Source organism: Salvelinus fontinalis, chromosome 2 (assembly GCF_029448725.1).
Source record: "Salvelinus fontinalis isolate EN_2023a chromosome 2, ASM2944872v1, whole genome shotgun sequence".
NCBI classification, from domain to species: domain Eukaryota; kingdom Metazoa; phylum Chordata; class Actinopteri; order Salmoniformes; family Salmonidae; genus Salvelinus; species Salvelinus fontinalis.
Genome location: NC_074666.1, coordinates 83,871,216 through 83,894,917, shown reverse-complemented (window position 1 = coordinate 83,894,917; position 23,702 = coordinate 83,871,216). Strand labels below are relative to the sequence as shown.

The window sequence follows — 23,702 nt, the reverse complement described above, 5'->3', positions numbered from 1 at the left end:
ACAATACACCCTCATTGAACATTCATAAGATTTTCAAGCTGCCTGCTCTGCTGTGCACTCGCAGACTAATACCCCAGGTGTCTGTAAGCCAGCTAAAAATAAGGTCCCCCCAATGACAAGATAGGAGGCGAAAACAAGCCACTCCATGCCAGAGGGAAGGAGAAGGAGGAACACAATATCTCCAGCAGCAAGGGGACAACTGGAGCCAAAATGGCCCCCGTGTGGCACTATGAGCCTAACAACATCACAAGCTAAGTCGCTGGTCGTCATGGCACTGTAGGACGGGTAGCAGTGTGGTTACTCCCAATGGGGCAGACAGAATGATCCTGTTCATTCATCTAGGATTTCATCACAGACATCAGATACCCACACAATTAGTATGAAGACTTGGGTTACATACATGTTTGAATTCAGTTTTGCTACAAAGTGGATAAATTCAGTAAAATAGCATTTAACTACTCATAACATAGTTCCAGCCTGCTTCTACAACCCCACACAGTACTCAGGGTTGGGTTTCTCCACAGCCTTTTTTTCAAAAGTAGCGTATTGCTGCCCTCTAGTGTTGCGCTAAGTTTGAGACAACATGCATTACATACAGTAACAGGAAAACATGTAGGACTACTACAATATAGTGGAGACTACCTGACCTGGTCAGGAAAAACCTCTGCTCCCTATATTATATTATAGCCTATTATAGCCTATAACTGGAGCCAAGAGTTTTTCCTAGTCAGCTCAGGAAATAATTCAGAGCGAAACAAATTAACACTTCAACATACTGCAATTACAGAAATAACAGGCAAATCTTAATAATATAGTTATATATTTATTCATACATACATATTTATTTATAATCAGTTAATTGTAAAAAAAAAAAAAAAAAAAAATGAAAAAGATTTACATTAATTTATATGAACTACAGTCATTGTGTAAAGTAAAAAAAAAAAGTAAAGTAATCCCCAGGTGTCAAACTACCAAGAACACACTTTAAATCCACCATCTTGTTCACACAGCCAGCTAGCCAGCCATCCTCCCCAACCCCCTCCCCCACACAGTCTAGTCATAGGGACTGAGTGGACATGAAAATGGACTGATCCAGAATTCAGTAATCTGTCATCTTCCATGTTAACTGCTGGAAAATCAGAGGAATGAAGCGGTATAATTGTTTTGCATGTGTTTAGTCTTGACATTCTACAGGGTAGTTTATGAGATAACCCGGTATGGACATGTTCTCGTGTTTTTGTATATTGAATCAATTCTAACAGAACCGCTTGAGACTGAATTTGCCTGTTGTCTGTGCTGTCAATAGTGTGTATGTGTAAGCACGTATGTCTACTCTGCATACCTTCGCTCTCAACTGAGTTCTGATTCAGAGGGGACCATGGCAGTGCAAATGGTCAGTGCGTACCGTGTGTGTGTCTCAGTGCGTCTGTGTATGACTAAGCGAGTACAAGTGGTGCCGGTGACTCAGCAACTGTGTGTGAAGAGGGCAAACAGGTGTTCTGGATCCTGGCTTCACCATGACTTTCCCTCCAGTAACTCCAGACCGTACGGAGCAGGGGGAGCACAGTTGCATCCAGCCAGAGGGTGCGTAGTATGAGTACATTATGCATCTCCGCATATCTGGGCTCCTGGATGTTCTCTAATCCCCCATAAACCCGCATTCAAACAAAACAGATCAGACTGGATTAATCGCCGTTTGCATTATCCCCCTCCCACCCCCAACTGACAAATCACAAAAAAGAAAATAATCATTAAATGTTTTGCCTGTTAGTTGGTTTGAATCTTAGAAGGAAATATGTATTTTTAGAGAACATTAAAACATTCCTATTGGGCGTACCAACTCTGTTTTGTTTCTAGTGGGGTGGGCTGCATCATGGTGTTGATTGGGGCAAAGCAAGGCATAACAAGTAAAGGGAAAGCACATCAGGAGAGGAATCTGTTTCTGCTACATCAGCACACAACCTAGGCCCTAACCCCCCCACGTTCCCAGACTATGCCTTCATGGCAACACATTCAATACGTTGTATAACATCCATTATACATACAAGCAACACCGGTTCATCCTCACCGACTCATCATCAACTTATTTTACAAATTGCACTGTCTCCAACCCTTCCCCCTGTACAAAGGTTACACTCTGGACATTAGGTAACAAGAACTCGTAATAGAACACAAACTGCATAAGACCAAAAACCAAGGACTGCAAGAGGGCTCAAACTTAACTGGGGAAAACACTGAACTCATGACTGAATGAAAAACAAAAACAGCCCCACCCCAAAACACACCAAACAGAAAAGAGAGGGGAGGGGTGAGAACGAGATGTAGAAGTCACCAACTTGAACAGAAAAAGGCTAAAAAAAGACTAAACTATAAAAAGAAAAACAGAACAGAGAACAGAAGAGGAGAGGAGAGACAGAAAACAGAGAAGGTTAAAGTGTGGGAGAGGAGGAAGGATCCAAATGAAAGGCTTTGAAACTCATGAACAGGGGTCAAAGTCTTTTGGTAAGGTGGTAGTCGTGGCGTTTTGGGAAATATACTCCTGCACTCCAACATCTGTCAGCAGGCCTGTGTTGTGCACTCAGCTCACTCCAGGTCAAGATTCTAAACAACTTCCTTGTTCCTATCCAATTCCAGCGGCCCTCCTCGTCCCACGTCACTGGTCCCAGGCAGAAAGAGGGGGCGTTGCGCTGGTGGCAGGGTCAACTCCACTGTCACCCTCTCCCCTGCATGGCCTCATGGGAGTTGAAGGGGCATTACTGTCACTGACCAGATCCTGGTGCCCGCTAGCACTACTGGGCATCTCCTCCTACACATGTGGTTCGCCAGCTCGCATTCATCAAGAATGTTCATCACCAAGGAGGGAGAAAAAGACTAAAAGCAACAAAATGAAAATACAGATACTTTGTTTTCGGTTGGCTTTTTCTTTCTATCCTCTTGGTCTGTCTGGCATCACAAACTCACAGTGACGTCAATCTTTTTTTATGTGTTTGGGTCTCTATTCAAGATTTTTGTTGTTGTTAAGACTAGCTTGCAGGGGCCTGGTTTAATATGTCTCCAAAAATCCAGAACCGGTGATGGTTCACTGTCCAAACTACTCTCCATAGCCCTGGAACATTCTCTCACACACATACCGGTGTGTGTAGAGTATGTGTTTGGCTTAACATAGTTCATAGTGCGAGACCCATTGACGTAAATCTCTCCTTCACACCATGGTCTGTGGTGTGGTTCAGCTGGCTGCGGCGCTGGATTTCCACAGTACTTACATATAATACATTGAGATTTAAAAAACTAGAATCGTTACATGCAACATTTGGCATCTTCTCAAGTCCCCACGTGTAAGTCTCAATTGGTGTCCTTTTTAGAAAAATATTTGCTCTTCTCTTCTTTTTTTTGTACAATGAAGCTTCTGATTGTAACAGAGAGGGGGGAAGGGGGAGGTATTGAGCTGTGTGTGTGCGCGCGCATGTGTATGTGCAAGTGTGTGTAGTCATTTGGCAGTAAACTATTAGATGAGTCATAGAGACTCTTTAAAAAGTGTCATCATTTTGCTGGATAAACTCAGCATAGCCTCTAGCAGGCCTGCACTAAGCTGTAGCTACTTTGAGTCTAGAGAAGAATAACTACTACCCACTGTATTTACAATATGTTTGTGCGTGTGGGGGGGCTGTTTAATGGCTGTAGAAGACACCAGGACTCTGTTAAATTAAACACCCTTTCCACTGGCACTTAAAATTTGGGACAAAATAGAGATGGTTCGAATGGAATTCTCAAATTCGAACCAGCACAGCCCAGTTTCACAACTGGTGCTAGCGCGATTAGAATTCAGGCTGGTGACGCATGTAAATAAATACAAAAAATAAATAAATCACCGCTGGATGGTGACAACGTTTAGCAGCTCATCTAGGTGTGTGCGCTGCTAGTTAGCACATGGACAAGCAGTACTGCAGTAGTCAGACATGACACGAATTACCACCACAGCTGGATCCATTAATTTTTGCATTACACAATACACTTTTATGACAACAGTCAGCCCTAAAATGCTAGCTACCATTATTAGCTAGCATATCAGAGTTAAAACAAGCTACTGTAGCTAGCTAACGTGAGCTAGCATGAATTTTAGCTGGCCAGTTCGTATTGAAAGCTAGCTAGCTATATCATGTCAAACATTTCGTATAAAAATATATAATTAAATACATTTTAAAAACTCAAACCTGCCGTCTGGTTTGCTTGATTAGCTAGCTAGCCAATAGCGACGCTGACCGTTTAGCTAGTTGGCAAACTAAATACATGGTTCTGAGTATGGCTAGCACTGACAGGAGTATGGGTTAAAGTTACAGTATTGTGAGGGTGAATTTAAATTCTTCAACATCTTGCCAGTTAGCAACATTAGCGAAGCCAGCTGCAGTCACATATTGGCTACCTAGCAACATGACATAATTTATTCTATTTAGGAGGCAGTGGAAACAATTTCAGCTAGCCACCAAGTCCAGCCTAACCTGGGTTGACTTCAAAAGTGCCAATGGAAACGGATCTTTAGCAAAAAACAAAAAAAAGTTTGGTTTGGAGTGGGCAGTATGGAACCAGAGGCTAACAAAGATAACTTCACATTGAAGTGCAGTTATGTCTAGAGGTAGCTTGACAGTCGTTGAAAGATTCTGAGGGCATTTCTACCAAACCAATATCCTCATAGTAGCTCTAGCCATGTTTCTGGTTATCCTCCCAACACCCACAAACACACATTGGATGTGAGTTTCTTATCCAAACCTATCTTCCTGATCCTTCAGTAAAAGGTCATAGTAGTCCATAGGGAACCTTGTATCAAGTGAGCCCTAGCTTCATGTAGTCCATACAGTGTATTAGGAGCCTAATCTGTAAACAGCAGTGGTTCTATTATGTAATCCTCCCTGTAATGCTGCGAGGTCTTTAGAACATGGGCCTGGGGACAGCAGGGAATGTACTGACGCTCATCTGTGGTGATGTGTGTGTGTGTGTTTATTTGTGTGTTTGACAAAGGCTGTTGTGAGTGGGTTTGGTAATGTCGTTGGGAAGGTTCTTCCCAGACCCTGTGGTATTTGGGCTCTCTCCCTCTCTCTGCAGCTCCAATCGGAGGGGACACACCAGCATGTATACCTTGAGGCCGGATCGGACCAGGCCGAGCCAGGTTGGGTGGAGGGGCAGATGTTGGGCTGAGGGGGGGTGGGGACGCAGTCTTCACATCATAGCAGGATACAGCAGCGACAGAATCTCTGGCGACTCCCCCCGACCGAGGGGGGTGGGGTGACGGGGGCGAAATACGCGTGCACTTTGATGTTAGGTAGATGGGTCTGGAGAGAAAGAGATAAAAAAAAGACAAGCGTTGGTGTAAGGGTATATACAAACGCATCTAAGAAATGTTCATTCATCTACTGTAATCTGTGTGTCTGTGTGTCTGTGCACAACGTATAAACAGCAATGTACGATGTAGCACCAGTGCCTACCCTTAGTCTCTTAATGCCTGCGCGGGTGATCTGCTGGCAGTCGTAGAGCTCGATGCGGTCCAGGCTGTGGCAGGTCTTCAGGTGCTCCAGCGAGGCGTCTGTGATCAGGGGGCAGTTGTCCAGCTCGATCACCTCCAGCCGGTCGTGGGCACAGGGCCCGCTGCCCAGATGTCTAATGCCATCGTCAGTAATCAGCTCACAGTGAGACAGGCTCTGAGAGAGAGAGAGACCATAACAACGACAAGGGAACAGTTAAGAACAGCAATACTACGGTCACCGAACACATTGGGTTTCTTTTGTTATTAACACCACAAGACTGTGGATTATCTAAGAAACAAGTTCTTCCGACATGTATTTCATAGAATTTAAAGATGTTCCTTAGATTTAACAAAGCATGTTTGAGACAAGCTCCTAGGATAGAAGCCATTAGCTAGTGCTCACCAGAACTTGCAGACGAGGGCAGTGGATGGACAATTGGATAAGTGTGCCGTCCGTGATCTGGGGAGAGACATAAACAAACGTATCCTTCTGGTGGATGGTGCTACAAGGTATGTTAGTGTGTGTGGGAACGTGCGTGTTGCGCAGGCTAGCTCACCTGCACACACTCTTCCAGGTCCATCTTTTCCAGCTCATGACAATTCTGCCAGAAAAAAACAAAACACAAACAGTAAGACAACACATGTACACTACAATTCAAAAGTTTGGGGTCACTTAGAAATGTCCTTGTTTTTGAAAGAAAAGCAAACATTTTTTGTCCATTAAAATAACATCAAATTGATCAGAAATACAGTGTAGACATTGTTAATGTTGTAAATGACTATTGTAGCTGGAAACAGAAGATTTTTTATGGAATATCTACATAGGCGTACAGAGGCCCATTATCAGCAACCATCACTCCTGTGTTCAAATGGCACGTTGTGTTAGCTAATCCAAGTTTATCATTTTAAAAGGCTAATTGATCATTAGAAAACCCTTTTGCAATTATGTTAGCACAGCTGAAAACTGTTGTACTGATTAAAGAAGCAATAAAACTGGCCTTCTTTAGACTAGTTGAGTATGTGGAGCATCAGCATTTGTGGGTTCGATTACAGGTTCAAAATGGCCAGAAACAAACTTACTTCCGAAACTCATCAGTCTATTCATGTTCTGAGAAATGATGGCTATTCCATGCGAGCAATTGCCAAGAAACTGAATATCTTATACAATGCTGTATACTACTCCCTTCACAGAACAGCACAAACTGGCTCTAACCAGAATAGAAAGAGGAGTGGGAGGCCCCGGTGCACAACTGAACAAGAACATTAGTGTCTAGTGAGAGAACCAGACGCCTCACAAGTCCTCCACTGGCAGCTTCATTAAAAAGTTCCCGCAAAACACCAGTCTCAACGTCAACAGTGAAGAGGCGACTCCGGGATGCCAAGTTTCTTGGCAATTTCTCACATGGAATAGTCTTCATTTCTCAGAACAGGAATAGACTGACGAGTTTCAGAAGTAAGTTTGTTTCTGGCCATTTTTAACCTGTAATCGAACCCACAAATGCTAATGCTCCAGATACTCAAATAGTCTAAAGGCCAGTTTTATTGCTTCTTTAAATCAGTACAATAGTTTTCCACTGTGCTAACAAAACTGCAAAAAGATTTTCTAAATGATCAATTAGCCTTTTAAAATTATAAACTTGGATTAGCTAACACAACGTGCCATTGGAACACAGGAGTGATGGCTGCTGATAATGAGCCTCTGTACACCAATGCAGATATTCAATTAAAAATTAGCCGTTTCCAGCTACAATAGTCATTTACAACATTAACAATGTCTACACTGTATTTCTGATCAATTTGATGTTACTTTAAAATGGACCAATTTTTTTGTTGCTTTTCTCAAAAACAATTACATTTCTAAGTGACCCCAAACTTTTGAACGGTAGTGTATGTCAGAGATGTGTGTGTGTGACCTGCGTCAGTTTCCACACTCACCCTTGCTAGTGTAGTGAAGCCCACATCTGTGAGCTGAGAGCAGCGAGCCACCTCTAATATTCTGAAAGGAGACAGGACATACTGTTACTGGTCGGGGGAACTTCTATGTATTGACGTGTCTGAGGAAATACAAGGTGGGTTAATTTGGGCACTAACCAGAAAGGAGAGAGGGGTGTATTTGAGTCTTAATGTATGAAGGGTTGTATGGAGTTTCTGGTGGCATTTGGAGTGAACAGGGGTTAGAAGCAGGGATGGGTGGGGGTGGCGTGGATGTGGGTTGGATGAGGTGGGCTTGGTGGGGGGGGGGGGGGGGGGGGGGGGGGGACACCTGAGACCAGTGTGCAGGGGTTGGAGCAGGGGTCGGGGGTGAGGAGGTGGACTAGGAACAGAGGGAGTACCAACCTGAGGCGCGGGCAGTTCAGTCCCAAGGCGTGGAGGATGGCGTCTGTGATGTTGGCACAACCTGAGACACACAGCGACTGCAGATGGTGACAGCCCCGGCATATAGTAATGAGACCTTCGTCTGTGATCTGCTGCTCAGAAGGAAGCAGGCACGGGTCACTAGCAGAACTTCCACGGCATCAAACAGCTATAACACCATTAACAAAATTAACCTCATATTACCATAACTAATGCCATAGGCTATGAATATCCACCTCGGAACAGGGAAGGAGAATCATATCTTGTTTTCTGTGATATATTTTCAGCTCTTTTCCCTCTATAGTTCTGATCTTACAAGATTGCAGAAAGTTGCGAGGGGGAGCCACACAGAGAAAGCACAGGTGTAAAAAGAGAGAGAGGACAGAGGATGAAAAAGAGGAGAGTCTGGCAAAAGAAGAGGGAGCTGCTGAAAGATGGGAGACATTGAGAAGGAGACAAGGAAGGAGAGGGAGAGAGAGAGAGAGAGACATTTGGGGTGTAGACGTAACAGGAAGGGAATTTGGAGACACAGATAAAGAGGATGCCAGAGAAACAAATGTGTTGTCTGGGTGGATTTCACACGCTATTCGCTATGTAGGTTAAATGGCAGGGCAGGCCTCAGTCCACACCAGTCCCTCTACTGCAGGGCAGACTGACTGAGCAGCATTGTACACAAGAAACTCCCCTCAGTCCACCCCAAAAAAAAAACAGCAGAGGAGAGGCAGGACATGACTCATTTACCTTCCATATGGATAGCCACAACAGCTATTAGAGATTCATAATTTCTCAATGACAAACCTATTCAGGAGTTACAAGCCCCCAACCCACCACAACAAAGCATTCAGCCCCAAACATGATGGGTGGTGAAATATCAAGCGAGACACTCACTTTATTTTGGAGCTGTGAGACCAGCAGGTTTTGCTGTTATGAGACCTAAACACTGAAAGAGGTGCTTGCTTACCGAACACGTCTGTAAGTTGAGAGTGACCAGCTCTGGACAGTGTGCACCAATGTGCTTCAGTGCTTCATCCTCCAACTAGTTAATAGGTGGAGATGGAAAGAAGCGAGAGAGAGGGAGAGAGAGAGCGAGAGAGGTGTCATTTTAAATCCCATTAGCAGTGTACCAAGGTAACCCCACCAATGAGCTAGCTAGCTAACCCCCTTCTGCAACAAAATGTCCTACCTGCTGTTTGGATCTACCCTCCCCATCACACTGCTTGCAATACAAACATTAGCCCTGGTCTCATATCTAGACTAGCTAAGCCCCTCTCCCCTCAGTCAGCCATTGAGTCTACCTATATCGTAATGCCTCATCCTCCTCCCTACAATACTAATCATACGCGATCCGTTTGTTCATTTCACCTGCAAGGGTGTCTGAATACCTCTCCCATATCCAGTCTGTTCTTCTGTTCACGCACCTTGCTTAGATTGAGGTAGGGATCTTATGCTTTTTAATGGTCCCAACGCTAGCTGACCCTTTAGTTGCCTTGCCCTGGCCCTACCTGTGTGCAGCCCTTGAGGAAAAGGCCTTTGAGTCCGGGACAGCATCGTACCAAGGCCTGGATGCCATCCTTAGTCACCTGGTCACACCACGAGATGTTAAGCTGCTCTAACAGAGGACAGCCCTCACTGCAGGGGAAGAAATGGGTCAGACCACAACACAGATATTAGATAAAAAGCCGGCAAAACAACAACAAATGTGTCCCATATTTATGCACATCCCCTGAATTACCTGTTCACCCTACACTTGTACAACAGATGCAACCATCTGCTCCTGCTGTGGAGACTCCCCGGTGTGTGTGTGTGTGTGTGTGTGTGTGTGTGTGTGTGTGTGTGTGAGTATTGTCGGAGTCCTGGAAAAACCTTGTATCTCAAAAAAGTCCCAGGATATTTTTAATGGCTTATATTAGTTCTAGAGTCAACAAACTGTCATGAAGAGGGATGACTACAATCAAATCACCAAAAGGTGAGTGACAAGGTTTTTCCAGGAATGCTGACAGTGTGAGTGGGATAAGGAGAGACCCCTCACCTGAGGGCTTTGAGTGACAGGTTGGTGATTGAGGTACAGGAGGCGAGGTCCAAGTGCTTGAGCTTGGGACAGAACTTACTGAGGCTGTTACATGTGCTGCATGCGAGAGAAAGAGACAAGAGGCTTACATGTATAATAATGTAACACTTCAGTACATTAGCAAGACATAATTATACCAGACAAAAAGGCATAAATGTCTGCAAATACCTGTCAGTAATCTTGGTGCAGCCATTCAAACTAAGCAGCTCGATATTCCTGCAGTTCTGGGAGAAGGTTCTGTTGAAAAACAAACAGGAACAGACATATTTGCACTGGAGTGTGTGTGTACTTGCCCTCCAGCTCCCACATAAATCCCCCCCCCCCCCCCCCCCCCCCCCCCCCTCCCACCCTCCTCAGTGCCAAGAGTGCCCAGTCTAGGCCAGATTCCCAGTCAGTCCTCACCTCAGAGCGCTGTCCCCCACCCCCAGACAGCCCCTCAGACTCAACTTCCTCAGGAATCCCCCACATCGTTTCGAGATGTTCTCCACCACTCGCCCCTGCAACACACGGACACAAACAAACACCTCTCATAAAACATAGATTCATCCCCCGATTATCTTCACTTTCATATACATGCAAGAATGCATGAAGCATAGGGTAGGAGTCTGCCTGTTCAGGCAAAACACAACCATCTTTGTAAACACTGACTGCTTAACTTGAACCAATTTCACAGAGCCTGTTGAGTGTCTGTCTTACTATTGCACTCACGTCTGGCAGACATGATTATACTTGACCTGGCGTTCAGGTTATTCATTGTTGATTATGGCAATGTACTAAACATGTCACGTGTGAATACATCAGTCATACCCTTCAAATGCCTCTAAATGGTCATGTGTGGTCATCCATACAGTGACAAGGTCAATAGATTGACATACAGTACATGGCATTGATTGTGGTGAACGCACAACATCAATAGTAGTCAATTCAAACGTTCCTTTGGTAGACAACCAACTGCTAAGGTCCTGGATTCAAATCTTCGATAATCACGGTATGTGGGTTTAAAGTCAATGTTGTTTGTGTTTATAAGGTCAAAGCCATGAATGTCCACTTTGTTTCCATAAAAGATAGCAAGACAGACAAAGACAATTGATAAATCAATGGCAGGTGAGGAGGAGATGGAGAGGATAGGAGAGAGAAGAGGTGAGGAAAAAGGTTTATGTGAGACTTCCTGACCTCGATATCTCTCTGAAAGTCGAAAAGGTCAATCCTCTGCCAATTACTGCCGTCCAGAGCGAGCACATTCCACGACTGAGGGAGAGAGGGGCACATGGTCAACTTCACTGGTTTCACTATTCTGTCCAACACACAATTACACACACACACACACACTCACACTGAACCAAATACACACTTCAGAAACACAAACTCACCCGTGAGACCTGGGCACAGCGACAGAGTGTCACCACATCCAGAAAGGAGAAGATTCTGGAACACAGACAGGGATGGTTCAGAACCCCTGGTACCCAGAATCAGAACCAGAGCCCTCTATGTATACAAGGCTCTACCCAGAATCCCTGTTCGACCCTATAAATTACACTTAGAACTCTGCTATGTATGCCACTTTATGTTTGATGAGCATATGACACTTATGATTGTGTTCTTGTGTGTGTGTGAAGTTATGTTAACTCTACTATGGTTATCGTGTTTGAAGGATAGATAAATGTTTACTTTTGCAGAGAGAGATTGTGTGGTGGGGCATTACACACACACAAAACGTTAAAAACACCTCTTTCCATGACAGACTGACCAGGTGAATCCAGGTGAAAGATATGATCCCTCATTTGTCACTTGTTAAATCGACTTCAAATCAGTGAAGATGAAGGGGAGGAGACAGGTTAAAGAAGGATTTTTAAGCCTTGAGACAATTGAGAATGTGTGCCATTCAGAGGGTGTATGGGCAAGACAAAAAAGGTGCCTTTGAACGGAGTATGACAGTAGGTGCCAGGAGCCCCGGTTTGTGTCGAGAACTGCAACAGTTTGTGTGTATCAACAATGGTCCACCACCCAAAGGACATCCAGCCAACTTGACAACTGTGGAAAGCACTGGAGTCAACCTGGGCCAGGGTCGCTGTGGAACGCTTTCAACACCTTGTAGAGTCCATGCCCTGACGAATTGAGGCTGTTCTGAGGGCAAAAAGGTGGGTGTAACTAAATATTAGGAAGGTGTTCCTAATGTTTGGTATACTCAGTGTGTACATACATACAACACAATACCAGTCAAAAGTTTGGACACCTATTCAAGATTTTGTCTTTATTTTTTACTATTTTCTACATTGTAGAATAGTGAAGACATCAAAACTATGAAATCATGTAATAACCAACAAATTTGTATTTTAGATTCTTCAAAGTAGCCACCCTTTGCCTTCACAGCTTTGCACACGCTTGGCATTCTCTCAACCAGCTTCACCTGAAATGCTTTTCCACCAGTCTTGAAGGAGTTCCCACATATGCTGAACACTTGTTGGCTGTTTTTCCTTCACTCTGCGGTCCAACTCATCACAAACTATCTCATTTGGGTTGAGGTCAGGTGATTGTGGAGGCCAGATCATCTGATGCAGCACTACATCATTCTCCTTCTTGGTCAAATAGCCCTTACACAGCCTGGAGGTGTGTTGGGTCATTGTCCTGTTGAAAAATAAATGAAATGATTGTCCCACTAAGCGCAAACCAGATGGGATGGCGTATCGCTGCAGAATGCTGTGGTAGCCATGCTGGTTAAGTGTGCCTTGAATTCTAAATAAATCACTGGCAGTGTCACCAGCAAAGCACCCACACACCTCCTCCTCCTCCATGCTTCACGGTGGGAACCACACATGCAGAGATCATCCGTTCACCTACTCTGTGTTTCACAAAGACACAGCGGCTGGAACCAAAAATCTCAAATTTGGACTCAGACCAAAGGACAGATTTCCATCGGTCTAATGTCCTTTGCTTGTGTTTCTTTGCCCAAGCAAGTCTCTTCTTCTTATTGGTGTCCTTTAGTAGTGATTTCTTTGCAGCAATTCAACCATGAAGGCCTGATTCATGCGGTCTCTTCTGAACAGTTGATGTTGAGATGGGTCTGTTACTTGAACTCTGAAGCATTTATTTGGGCTGCAATTTCTGATGCTGGTAACTCTAATGAACGTATCCTCTGCAGCAGAGGTAACTCTAGGTCTTCCTTTCCTGTGGCGGTCCTCATGAGAGACAGTTTCGTCATAGCGCTTGATGGTTTTTGCGACTGCACATAAAGAAACTTTAAGTTCTTGAAATGTTCCGTTTTGACTGACCTTGTCTTAAAGTAATGATGGACTGTCGTTTCTCTTTGCTTATTTGAGCTGTTCTTGCCATAATATGGACTTGGTCTTTTACCAAACAGGGCCATCTTCTGTATACCACCCCTGCCTTGTCACAACTCAACTGATTGGCTCGAACGCATTAAGAAGGAAAGAAATTCCACAAATTAACAAGGCACACCTGTTAATTGAAATGCATTCCAGGTGACTACCTCATGAAGCTGGTTGAGAGAATGCCAAGAGTGTGCAAAGTTGTCAAGGCAAAGGGTGGTTACTTTGAAGAATCTCAAATAGAAAATATATTTGGATTTGTTTTACACTTTTTTGGATACTACATGATTCCATATGTGTTATTTCATAGTTCATAGTAAAAATAAAGAAAAACTCTGGAATGAGTAGGTGTGTCCAAACTTTTAACTGGTACTGTATGTATGTATGTATGCATGTATGTATGTATTGTACCAGTGCCTTCAGAAAGTATTCATACCCCTTGACTTTTTCCACATTGTTGTGTTTCAGTCAGAATTCAACATTTACCCCTAAGTCAATAGACTAACCTTTTACAGCAATTGCAGCTGTGAATCTTCAGGTCTTGCCATAGATTTTCAAGTAGATTTAAGTCAAACTGTCTTTTTGGTAAGCAACGCCAGTGTAGATTTGGCCTTGTGTTTTAGGTTATTGTCCTGCAGATAGGTGAAGTCATCTAGGATTTGCCTGTGCTTAATTCATACATTTTTTATCCTGAGAAACTCCCCAGACCTTAACAATTACAAGCATACCCATAACATGATGCAGCCACCACTATGCTTGAAAATATGTAGAGTGGTACTCAGTAACGTATTGGCCCCAAAAATAACACTTTGTATTCTGGACAAAAAGTGAATTGCTTTGCCACAGTTTTTGCATTATTACTTTAGTGCCTTGTTGCAAACAGGATGCATGTTTTCACATTTTTGTATTCTGTACAGGCTTCCTTTTCACTATAAAATTAGGTTAGTATCGTGGAGTAACTACAATGCTGTTGATCCATTCGCAGTTCCCCTATCACAGCCATTAAACTCTGTAACTGTTTTAAAGTCACCACCGGCCACATGGTGAAATTCCTGAGCAGTTTCCTTCCTCTCTGGCAACTGAGTTAGGAAGGTCGCCTGTATCTTTGTAGTGACTAGGTGAATTGATACAACCTCCAAAGTGTAATTAATAACTTTACCATTCTCAAAGGGATATTCAATGCCTGCTTTTTAAAATGATTTACCCATCTACCAATAGGTAGCCTTCTTTGCGAGTCATTGGAAAACTTCTCTGGTATTTGTGGTTGAATTTGTGTTTGAAATTCACTGCTCGACTAAGGGACCTTACAGATAATTGTATGTGTGGGATAGAGATTAGGTAGTCATTCAAAAATCATGTTAAAAACTATTATTGCACACGGAGTGAGTCCATGCAACGCATGTCACTCGTTAAGACATTTTTACTCCTGAACTTATTTAGGCTTGCCATAACAAAGGGGTTGAATACTTAGTCAAGACATTTCAGCTTTTCATTTTTATTCATTTGTAAACATTTCAGAAAACAATTCCACTTTGACATTATTGGGTATTGTGTGTCGGCCAGTGACAAAAAACATCTAAATGTTATCCATTTTTAAATTCAGGTTGTAACACAAAATGTGGAAGAAGTCAAGGAGTGTGAATACTGACTATGCCCTTCGAGAATAGGTATGCATGTGTGATGGATTCATATGTAACACATTGCACCCTGCAGCCCAGTGTGATGTAGGGTGAGTAAAATGTTGCATTTGGCCTCGGCAAGCCTGCCCCTAACCCAAAAGCCCTAGTAAATCAGAGCTCAGTCTGTGGCCCCTGCACCTTCAGCACACCCCCAACCGTCAGCACCTCTATCACAGACCGTTCTGCTGGTGAGACCCAGGCTTGAGTTATGGCCTCCATTTTCTGTTTGCTCAGGGGCTTTTTACTTTTTTTCTTTGCTTAATCGATTTGAATGTTTTATAGCCCAGACCATCCGTGTTTAATTCGTTTTAGAATTGGGGGGGGGGGGGGGGGGGATTGGGGCAAGTGAGACGGGGCGCATGAGGGAGAGTGGCAGATGGCAGTTGGTCGGTGATGTTGACCAAACCACTAGAGCCCCGGTATAGTGACCCTTCGTTTCTAAGGTGGCTCATGGCTCAAGTGTCACGATGTAACCTCGCTAATTATCAGTGGCTGTGTTGTGTGGAGCAGGGTGGATCAGAGTGTACACGGCTGTGTTTTGGGCAGGTTAAGATGTTTGATGGTGTTGAGCATGCCATATTCTGTGTGTGCATACGGCCCAGTCATTGGAAAGCCCTCGCTCACCGTAGCAACAGCTCCTTGGGCAGCTTCTTATTGATGACGGCCTCGTCGCTGTTTGAGAACATCTGTGAGGAAGAGATGAAGAAGAGCATGTTAACTTCCTTTGGCTCCACCGCTCACAGCAGGACTGGCCTAGACTTCCTCTATTCTCTCTGCCCCACCCCAAGGAAAGCTCCAGCATATAACCAATGACAAACAATCGCTGTCATCAGTAGAGATAGGTTCAATGTCAAAGCTTGACGGGAGAAAGGGGGTGATACAGTGAGCGCGATGGAGATTGAGAGGAAGGGAGACATTTTCTGTCCCCTAATCAAACAGTGACTACAGAAGAGGTGTTTTGACACACCAACAAACAGAAAATTAGGATCCATGAGATATTCAGGCCCTTGATACACTGAAAGATGATGTCATGGAAAACAGTATCCTACTCTAGTTTGCAGACTTCCCATATTTAGGAGCAAACCTACATTTGTCCAAGTATGGAGCACTTAATGGGTAAGTCAATTGTATTCATATTTGATTCCTGGGGCCACTCATACAACAAATGTTGTATGACTAATGCTGCATTTACAACAGGCAGCCCAATTCTGATATTTAAAAAAAATCTGATATTTGTCTCTCACTCATTTGTCTTTAAGTCGCTTTGGATAACTTTGGTCTGCTAAATGGCATATATATATATATATTTTTTTTTTTAATGGAGGAGTATTGTAGTCAGAATAGGACCTGTCAAATGCAGTAATGCCGAACCATGCTGGTGGTCCATGTAATGACAAAAGATATCAAGCATAAACAGGAATACACTTTGTAGAGACTTGAGCAACTTTGTGACAAAGTCAACCTGAGTCTGCTGTTAGTCTGACCTCCAATATATGAATATTTTGAATGTGAATACAAATTCAGTGGATGCACTGGGTCAATAGTACTTTAAGCCTGTCCTACGATCCTTGTTTACTTTAACACTCCGAGGGAGCAGGAAAGGACAGGCATTTCACTTTTGGATTTGGGGAAAATTCACTCTGACAGCTTGCCTTTCAGAGAACTACCCAACAGGTCAAATAATCCACAGCCATTTCCAAAATAACCTGATGCGCATGGTCTGGGGCATAAAGGCTACATTGTTTTTCCTTTGTGGTGTAACATTATATGATTGTTTGCTGGGCCACAGTAGTTATTGGTCATTTCCATGTAAAAAGGACCCAAGAGCACCAACATGTGAAGTCCATCAGAGCATATCAAATCTGGTGTCAAATGAAAGCTAAGACTATATTTGAGAAAGTATTAAGGCATACACACATTTTTAAACAATTTTCCATCCTAAACATTTCAGAATAAGCAACAGCTTTGATTTCAGGCCAAACAGATGGAAAAGGGCTATTAGAAAACATCTACCAGAAAAAGTCAAAAAAATAAAATAACGGGTATTAAAAATACATAGTAATAATGCTTAAGTAAATAAAGACCCCTGCCAACTAATATCAACATGTCTCATTTTGTTTAACTTTTTTTGCCGTGTAAGTTTAAGAAACATTGCCTTGAAATTCCTTTACCAAAAACCCACATATCTTTAAGTAACAAGTAAAAGGTAGACCTATCAATAAACTACTTTTAGTGATATATGTTTTGTTAATTTATTAAGTGATTAAAACCTCCCAAAAATGTAATTGGTAAGTGATTTTCTGCAATTGAATTGGCTACAATGGTAAACTATACTCCACTGTTCTGTCCTTTACTGAGCTCTATTGTGCTGTACTATACTTTGAATGTCCAAGCTTGTGAAACATAGATGTCTATGATTGGTCTTGTTTGGGGGCAGAGCTCATTAAAATAATAGCCGGTGTGTAGAATAATACCCAAATATGCAGAGGAGGATATTACATATTTATACCTTTGTGTACCTATTTAGGTTACAGAACTATGAAGAGAATGACATTCATATCCATAACTATGCATTTCTGTGTAGTACAGATCAGGGACCCATGACGAAGTTCTGTTACCGCAATTCCGTTACCGGGTGTAAATCCACTTCACTTGCTGTAGTTTAATAATCAAACGAGATTTTTCAGTCAATGTGTCATGTCATAGCTCACATGCCATTCTGTCTACAGACCTCGATGAATCTTAATTTGGAGCAGATGTTTATAGTTTCTGGAAAACGTTGACACATGGAGATTTTACCGAAATTCTGTCACCAAACTTTGCATCTGCAAAGTTCTTCCAGTAAATGTGTTATTGTAAATTGTTCTCAAAAGTATTCCTTGTGCATAAACTTGTATGGTTTGTTAAACTTTGAAAGCACTGGTTTTTGTTGGGCATACATTTTAATTGAAAAATCTGAGTCAACGCAATTCCGTTACCGTGGAACTGCCCTTATGGTTTGAGTATGCTGCCACATATTATTACAAAGTACCTTTTCTTGAATGGTGAGATATACTGTTCCATGTGATATATCCTATTGTACAGTGTATTCAGAAAGTATTCAGACCCCTTGACTTCCTCCACATGTTGTTACATTACAGCCTTATTCTAAAATGGATTAAATTGTCCCCCCCCACCCTCAATCTCCACACAATACCCCATGACAAAGCAAAACGTTTTCAGATCCTTTACTCATTTCTTTGTTGAAGCACCTTTGGCAGCGATTACAGTCTTGAGTCTTCTTGGGTATGACGCTACAAACTTGGCACACCTGTATTTGGGGAGTTTCTCCCATTCTTCTCTGCATATCCTCTCAAGCCCTGTCAGGTTCGATGGGGAGCGTCGCTGCACAGCTATTTTTAGATCTATCCACAGATGTTGGATCGGGTTAAAGTGCGGGCTCTGACTGGGCCACTCAAGAACATTCAGAGACTTGTCCCAGAAGCCACTCCTGCGTTGTGTTGGCTGTGTACTTAGGGTAGTTGTCCTGTTGGATGGTGAACCTTCGCCTCAGTCTGAGGTCCTGAGGGCTCTGGAGCAGGTTTTCATAAAGGATCTCTGTACTTCGCGTCGGGTTCGTCGAGGTGACCATCGGGTTCTTGGTCACCTCCCTGACCAAATGCCCTTCTCCCCGGATTGCTCAGTTTAGCCGGGCGGCCAGCCCTAGGAAGAGTCTTGGTGGTTCCAAACTTCTTTCATTTAAGAATGATGGAGGCCACTGTGTTCTTGGGGACCTTCAATGCTGCAGAAATGTTTTGGTACCTTCCCCAGATCTGCGCCTTGACACAATCCTGTCTCGGAGCTCTACGAACAATTCCTTCTAACTCATGGCTTGGTTTATGCTCTGACATGCACTGTCAACCATGGGACCTTATATAGATAGGTGTGTTGCCTTTCAAAATCATGTCCAATCAATTGAATTTACCACAGGTGGGCTCCAATTAAGTTATAGAAACATCTCAAGGATGATCAATGGAAACAAGATGCACCTGAGCTCAATTTCGAGTCTCATAGCAAAGGGTTTGAATACTTATGTAAATAAGTTTTCTGTTTCTTATAAATTTGCAAAAAATTCTAAAATCCTGTTTTCACTTTGTCATTATGGGGTATTGTGTGTAGGTTGATGAGGATATATATATATTTTTCATACATTTTAGAATAAGGCTGAAACATAACAAAATGTGGAAAAAGTCAAGGGGTCTAAACACTATCCGAATGCACTGTATATCATCAAATAGTTTGAAATAAGGCTAAAGGTTAAAAGGTTAAAAGTTAAATGTACAAATTGTTCACTTTCCTCTACTATTTGAATATAAAGTCATATCAAGAATATCTCTAGATATGAATGACTTTCTAGAATTCTCTTATAACATTTTTGGCTCTGGTCTATGAAAAACTGTTTGAAATGATCAAGACTTACGGGGTATGTGTGTTGCCTTGCCTTGGTTACAGTACATGAGCTGAGCTCACTGACTGATTCACACTAAGAATTGCTGAAGACAACACACCTCATCCCTTTGGAAACGAAATACGCACAACGCAAGATAGTTTCTCTTTAACTGTAGCGTTTCAATCAACAACACTAGGCCACTTGACAATAGGTAATATGTTGATGCATTAAAAAACAGGGGCGTGACTAAGAATAGGCCTGCCTATAAATGCAACACAATTACAATTCTACTCTCCAAACCGTTAAAGTCCATTGTTATTGGCTAGTAAACTACAGCTCACGTATCTGCCGCAGATGTCAGGCCAGAAGGTACGGCCTGAATCTTCTGAGTCGTCAGCTGTTGCACTGTTAAAAATAAATAAAACAACACAAATCCCACGCCGCCTAGATGAGGATTAAACAACAGAGTGCCCAGGGCAGACAGGCCAATGTCACGGCGTGAACACACACGGACGGCATTTGTTAATGAGACTGTATTTATCCAAAGCCATATTTCACATTTTGGTGCATTCTTTATCGCTGCGTATAAAGCGACGAAAACTTTGCCACATCGTTGAATAACGATCGCTTGCATAAAAAAACATGGGGCTTCTGTCAACGTAAACATCTATAGGGAAATCATAGCCTGTATGATTTGAAAAACAGATATATATTGTTGTTTTTGCTGTTGCTATTCGGAGTGTGGTGGTGGACTAGCCGAGTCGTGGCCGAGCGAATGGCCCATCTGTAGCAGAATCAACTCGCAGCGGCCATGAGTCTACACAACAGAACCCTAGCTGATCAAAGACAACATTCCAATTCTCCAACTCTGTGAAATAACTCAGTCACACAGTAGGATGAAGTAGGCCCGAATATTATCACATTTTATGTTTAGAAAACGATGGGAAACATAGGGTTTCGTATCAGTGTGAAGCCTAAAAGTCTTTATTTGTGCCATTGTCTTTGTTTTGACGGCACAAAGAGAAAGCTCGGATAGGCTTCACATTTTTTTTTAAATCAGCCCGGAAACCTATGAATGCTTTATAAACACAAAATGTGAAACTATAACCCCATTTGATAACTGTACATTCTGGTAGGCTATTGAAGAAATCAAGATATTGTTGATACTTGAAAACAACATGTTTGCCCTAATCCAAACATTGACTGCGGAAGCTGCATCGGTGCGCAACAATGGACGTAGTTTAACAAACACCATAACACCAATCAAAAATAATTGTCATCTATCAATCTCCTATATTATAAACTCACCTCAAACCGGCTCCGCGAAACACCATTAACCTCCTTCCCCATCTCGGACGGTGGTTTACCCGACTCGATCAGGGGGATAAGTAATTCTGTGTTAAAATTACAGTAACGTGTAGATATCGGCGCTCGTCTTGCAAACCCCAGTCCAGATCTACCATGCTACCGTTTTTTCGGCAGCTGCGACGGCGGATTTCATCGTTTTTTCGGTTTGTAACACAATTGCAATAGCCTACCTCTCGACAACTGCCCCAGCCAACAACCCGAACTCTTGTATCTCCGCTCGCCCTCCCCTCTACCGTTCCCCCTTTATATGTGAACACTGCTTTTAGCATTAGCCTTCTTTATTATGGACACAAATAATTACATTTAGTAATAACCCTGGACGAAGTATAGCCTGCATGCATTTTTCATCAGGGCAATATTCTGCCATTATTTAGAATTCTATAGAATTAGGCCAAGCCTATTTCTCCCTTTAGCCTAGGCCCTGCCTACATCATTTGGGCTATGGGATATCAACACATTAACCTTAAATGACTGTGATATAAATGAGGACACTATGCAAGAGCACTTTATTGGTAGTCCTACTGTATATGCTATTGTGCTGTCCAGTTGTCATTGGAGCCATGTGAGGCCTAGTTTTGGACAGGAGCATAACCTACCTGCGATTTGTTTTGTACCGTTTTTTTGTGTTGTCTTTCATGCAGGATAAAGGGCATAATTAGTTTGCATAAATAAAGATTACATACATAATATCATCGCCTTGTGCATATACCTACTTTGTGTGTATACACATAAATGGTAATAATAATGTAGCCATATCTTTATTAAAAAATAATGTACTCTGGTGTCCATTATTTCCCATTATAAAACATACATATATATATAACTTCAATAGTCGTTGACAAAACAATGTACAACATTCTGAAACTGCCAATCTGATGATCGAATGGATACATTGTAACTTTGTTGTTGCTGTTTGGGGAAAGAGCACTTCCGCTTTGGACTGCTTCCAGCTTGCAAGAAACCAATGAAGACACATATACGTGCCTTGTCATCCGATGTCATTATAGCGGGAAAAGATGCATGTAAACGAAGAGTAGAAATCCATACTGAGCCATTGCATTTTAAATCAAATTGTAGTTCTTTCTGGATTCCTATTGTCGACTCACACAATATAAAGAAAATGATTACACATAATGTCTTTATAACGGAGGAAATGTACTTTGGCTATAATTTCCAACGTCGCATGCACATACGTCCAGCTGCTAAGACGTCATATATCCGGGACATGTGCTGCGTTCAAAACAACTGGGAACTCGGAAATCTCCGACTTCCGACTAGTGCATTCTAAACAACTGGGAAATCGGAAGAAGACTAGCTCTGACTGGGAAAAACATCGATTTTAACAATCATCCAACTCGGGTCTCTTTCTAGAACTCTGACTTTCCAACCTGAAGAAAACAAACGTCATGATTTGCCTTCATATTTTTCAGAGTTCCAGGTGGTTTTGAACACAGCAATGGACAAGCGTAGTTGGTCGAGAAATGGCAGGCTGGTCTCATAGACTAGGCGTAACATAGTAAACTAAAAGCCGATTGATATGGTTACAAAAAGTAAAAACGAAATGAGGATGGTTGGTTGGTTGGTCGGTCGGGGTGGATATGACAAGAACATCTAGCAACCCAAAGGTTGCGTATTCAAATCTCATCACGGACAACTTTGTAACTACTTACTACTTTGCAACTACTTAGCATGTTAGCTAACGCATAGGTCTAAAACCCAAAGGTTGCGTGTTCGAATCTCAAAACGGACAACTTTAGCATTTTAGCAACTTTGCAACTACTTACTACATTTGGGGCGGCAGGTAGCCTAGTGGTTAGAACGTTGTGCCAGTAACCGAAAGGTTGCTAGATTGAATTCCCGAGCTGACAAGGTAAAAATCTGTCATTCTGCCTGAACAAGGCAGTTAACCCACTGTTCCTAGGCCGTCATTGTAAATAAGAATTTGTCCTTAACTGACTTGCCTAGTTAAATAAAGGTTAAATAAAAAAGAAAATGTTTTAACTACTTTGAAACTACTTAGCATGTTAGCTATCCCTTCCCCTAAACTTTTAACCTTAATTTTAACCCCTAGCCTAACTAACATTAGCATTAGCCACCTATCTAACGTTAGCCACAACAAATTGGAATTCGTAACATATCATACGCATTGCAAAGTCGTAACATATTGTGAGAATTCTAATTTGTAACACGTTATACGAATTGTAATTCGCAACATATCATAGAAATGGATGATGGACATCCACAAAATAATAAATACCATACTAAATGTAATGTATCATACCAATTTATGTGTCCCGGACTTTGTTTACTATGTTACGTCTACCCTTGAGTCCAGTTTGGAAATGGAGGTATCTGTTAGATAATTTACTATTTGGTTCAACATACAATTATGGATACTTTTTATAACACAAGTCTCTGATGGTGGAGACCGGTCTACGATAACATTAGTGTTGAAGAAAATAAGTTTGTAGTAACGCCAATGTTAAATAAATACAATAAACTGTTCAATGTTGAGCATCTCGCTGATTTATTATGGAGCTAAATTAAATAATTATTGAATGTGCGGATACCTCATGGAAGCAATAGTTGGTCTCTGGTTACCATTTGTGTGGTTGTTGGTGTGACACCACTGAGTGATGTGGTTTTTGAGGTGACACCACTGAGTGATAAAAAATACATTTGTTTTAAGTCGGTTAGTGTCAGTTTGCTATGTTTTACGACAGAGAGGTCACTGTATCTGTGCTTACACATCATACATAGCTGTTTCTCTTTGGTCGACTGCACAGGGCTATGGCCACTCTGTTTAATTTCTCAATAAAATTAAGACACATTATTCTAGACGTATCGTTTTTGTGTTCCATATTTTGTTGTCAACTTCTGAAGTTGTTTAAATTATTTACAAGTTAGCTAATGTAGTTGGAATACAATAACGTCGACTTTCATGGAAAGAAAGTTATATTTA

The 23,702-nt window shown here is 42.2% G+C and overlaps 1 protein-coding gene across 1 annotated transcript; it reads right to left on the bottom strand.

The window, feature by feature from the left end:
- Positions 1–803: 803 nt before the first annotated feature.
- Positions 804–21,136, bottom strand: LOC129829467 (F-box/LRR-repeat protein 20). The gene is made up of 15 exons (XM_055891170.1): positions 20,681–21,136; positions 15,568–15,629; positions 11,309–11,363; positions 11,112–11,186; positions 10,341–10,435; positions 10,107–10,175; positions 9,900–9,995; positions 9,373–9,499; positions 8,832–8,906; positions 7,853–7,983; positions 7,451–7,511; positions 6,073–6,117; positions 5,919–5,975; positions 5,478–5,690; positions 804–5,324 (listed from the first exon to the last, which is right to left on the bottom strand). Exons 1-15 carry the CDS (start codon positions 20,720–20,722, stop codon positions 5,217–5,219), a joined length of 1,311 nt encoding a protein of 436 aa, XP_055747145.1. The 5' UTR covers positions 20,723–21,136; the 3' UTR covers positions 804–5,216.
- Positions 21,137–23,702: the final 2,566 nt, after the last annotated feature.

What these genes read in the sequence shown, in the direction of transcription:
- LOC129829467 (XM_055891170.1), bottom strand. Translation starts at nt 20,722, where the DNA reads ATGGGGAAGGAGGTTAATGGTGTTTCGCGGAGCCGGTTTGAG. An exon ending in GTGGGGGACAGCGCTCTGAG is followed by an intron (nt 10,176 to 10,340) that starts GTGAGGACTGAC and finishes GTTTTTCAACAG; the next exon opens with AACCTTCTCCCAGAACTGCA. An exon ending in TCAACTTACAGACGTGTTCG is followed by an intron (nt 7,984 to 8,831) that starts GTAAGCAAGCAC and finishes CCTTCTGAGCAG; the next exon opens with CAGATCACAGACGAAGGTCT.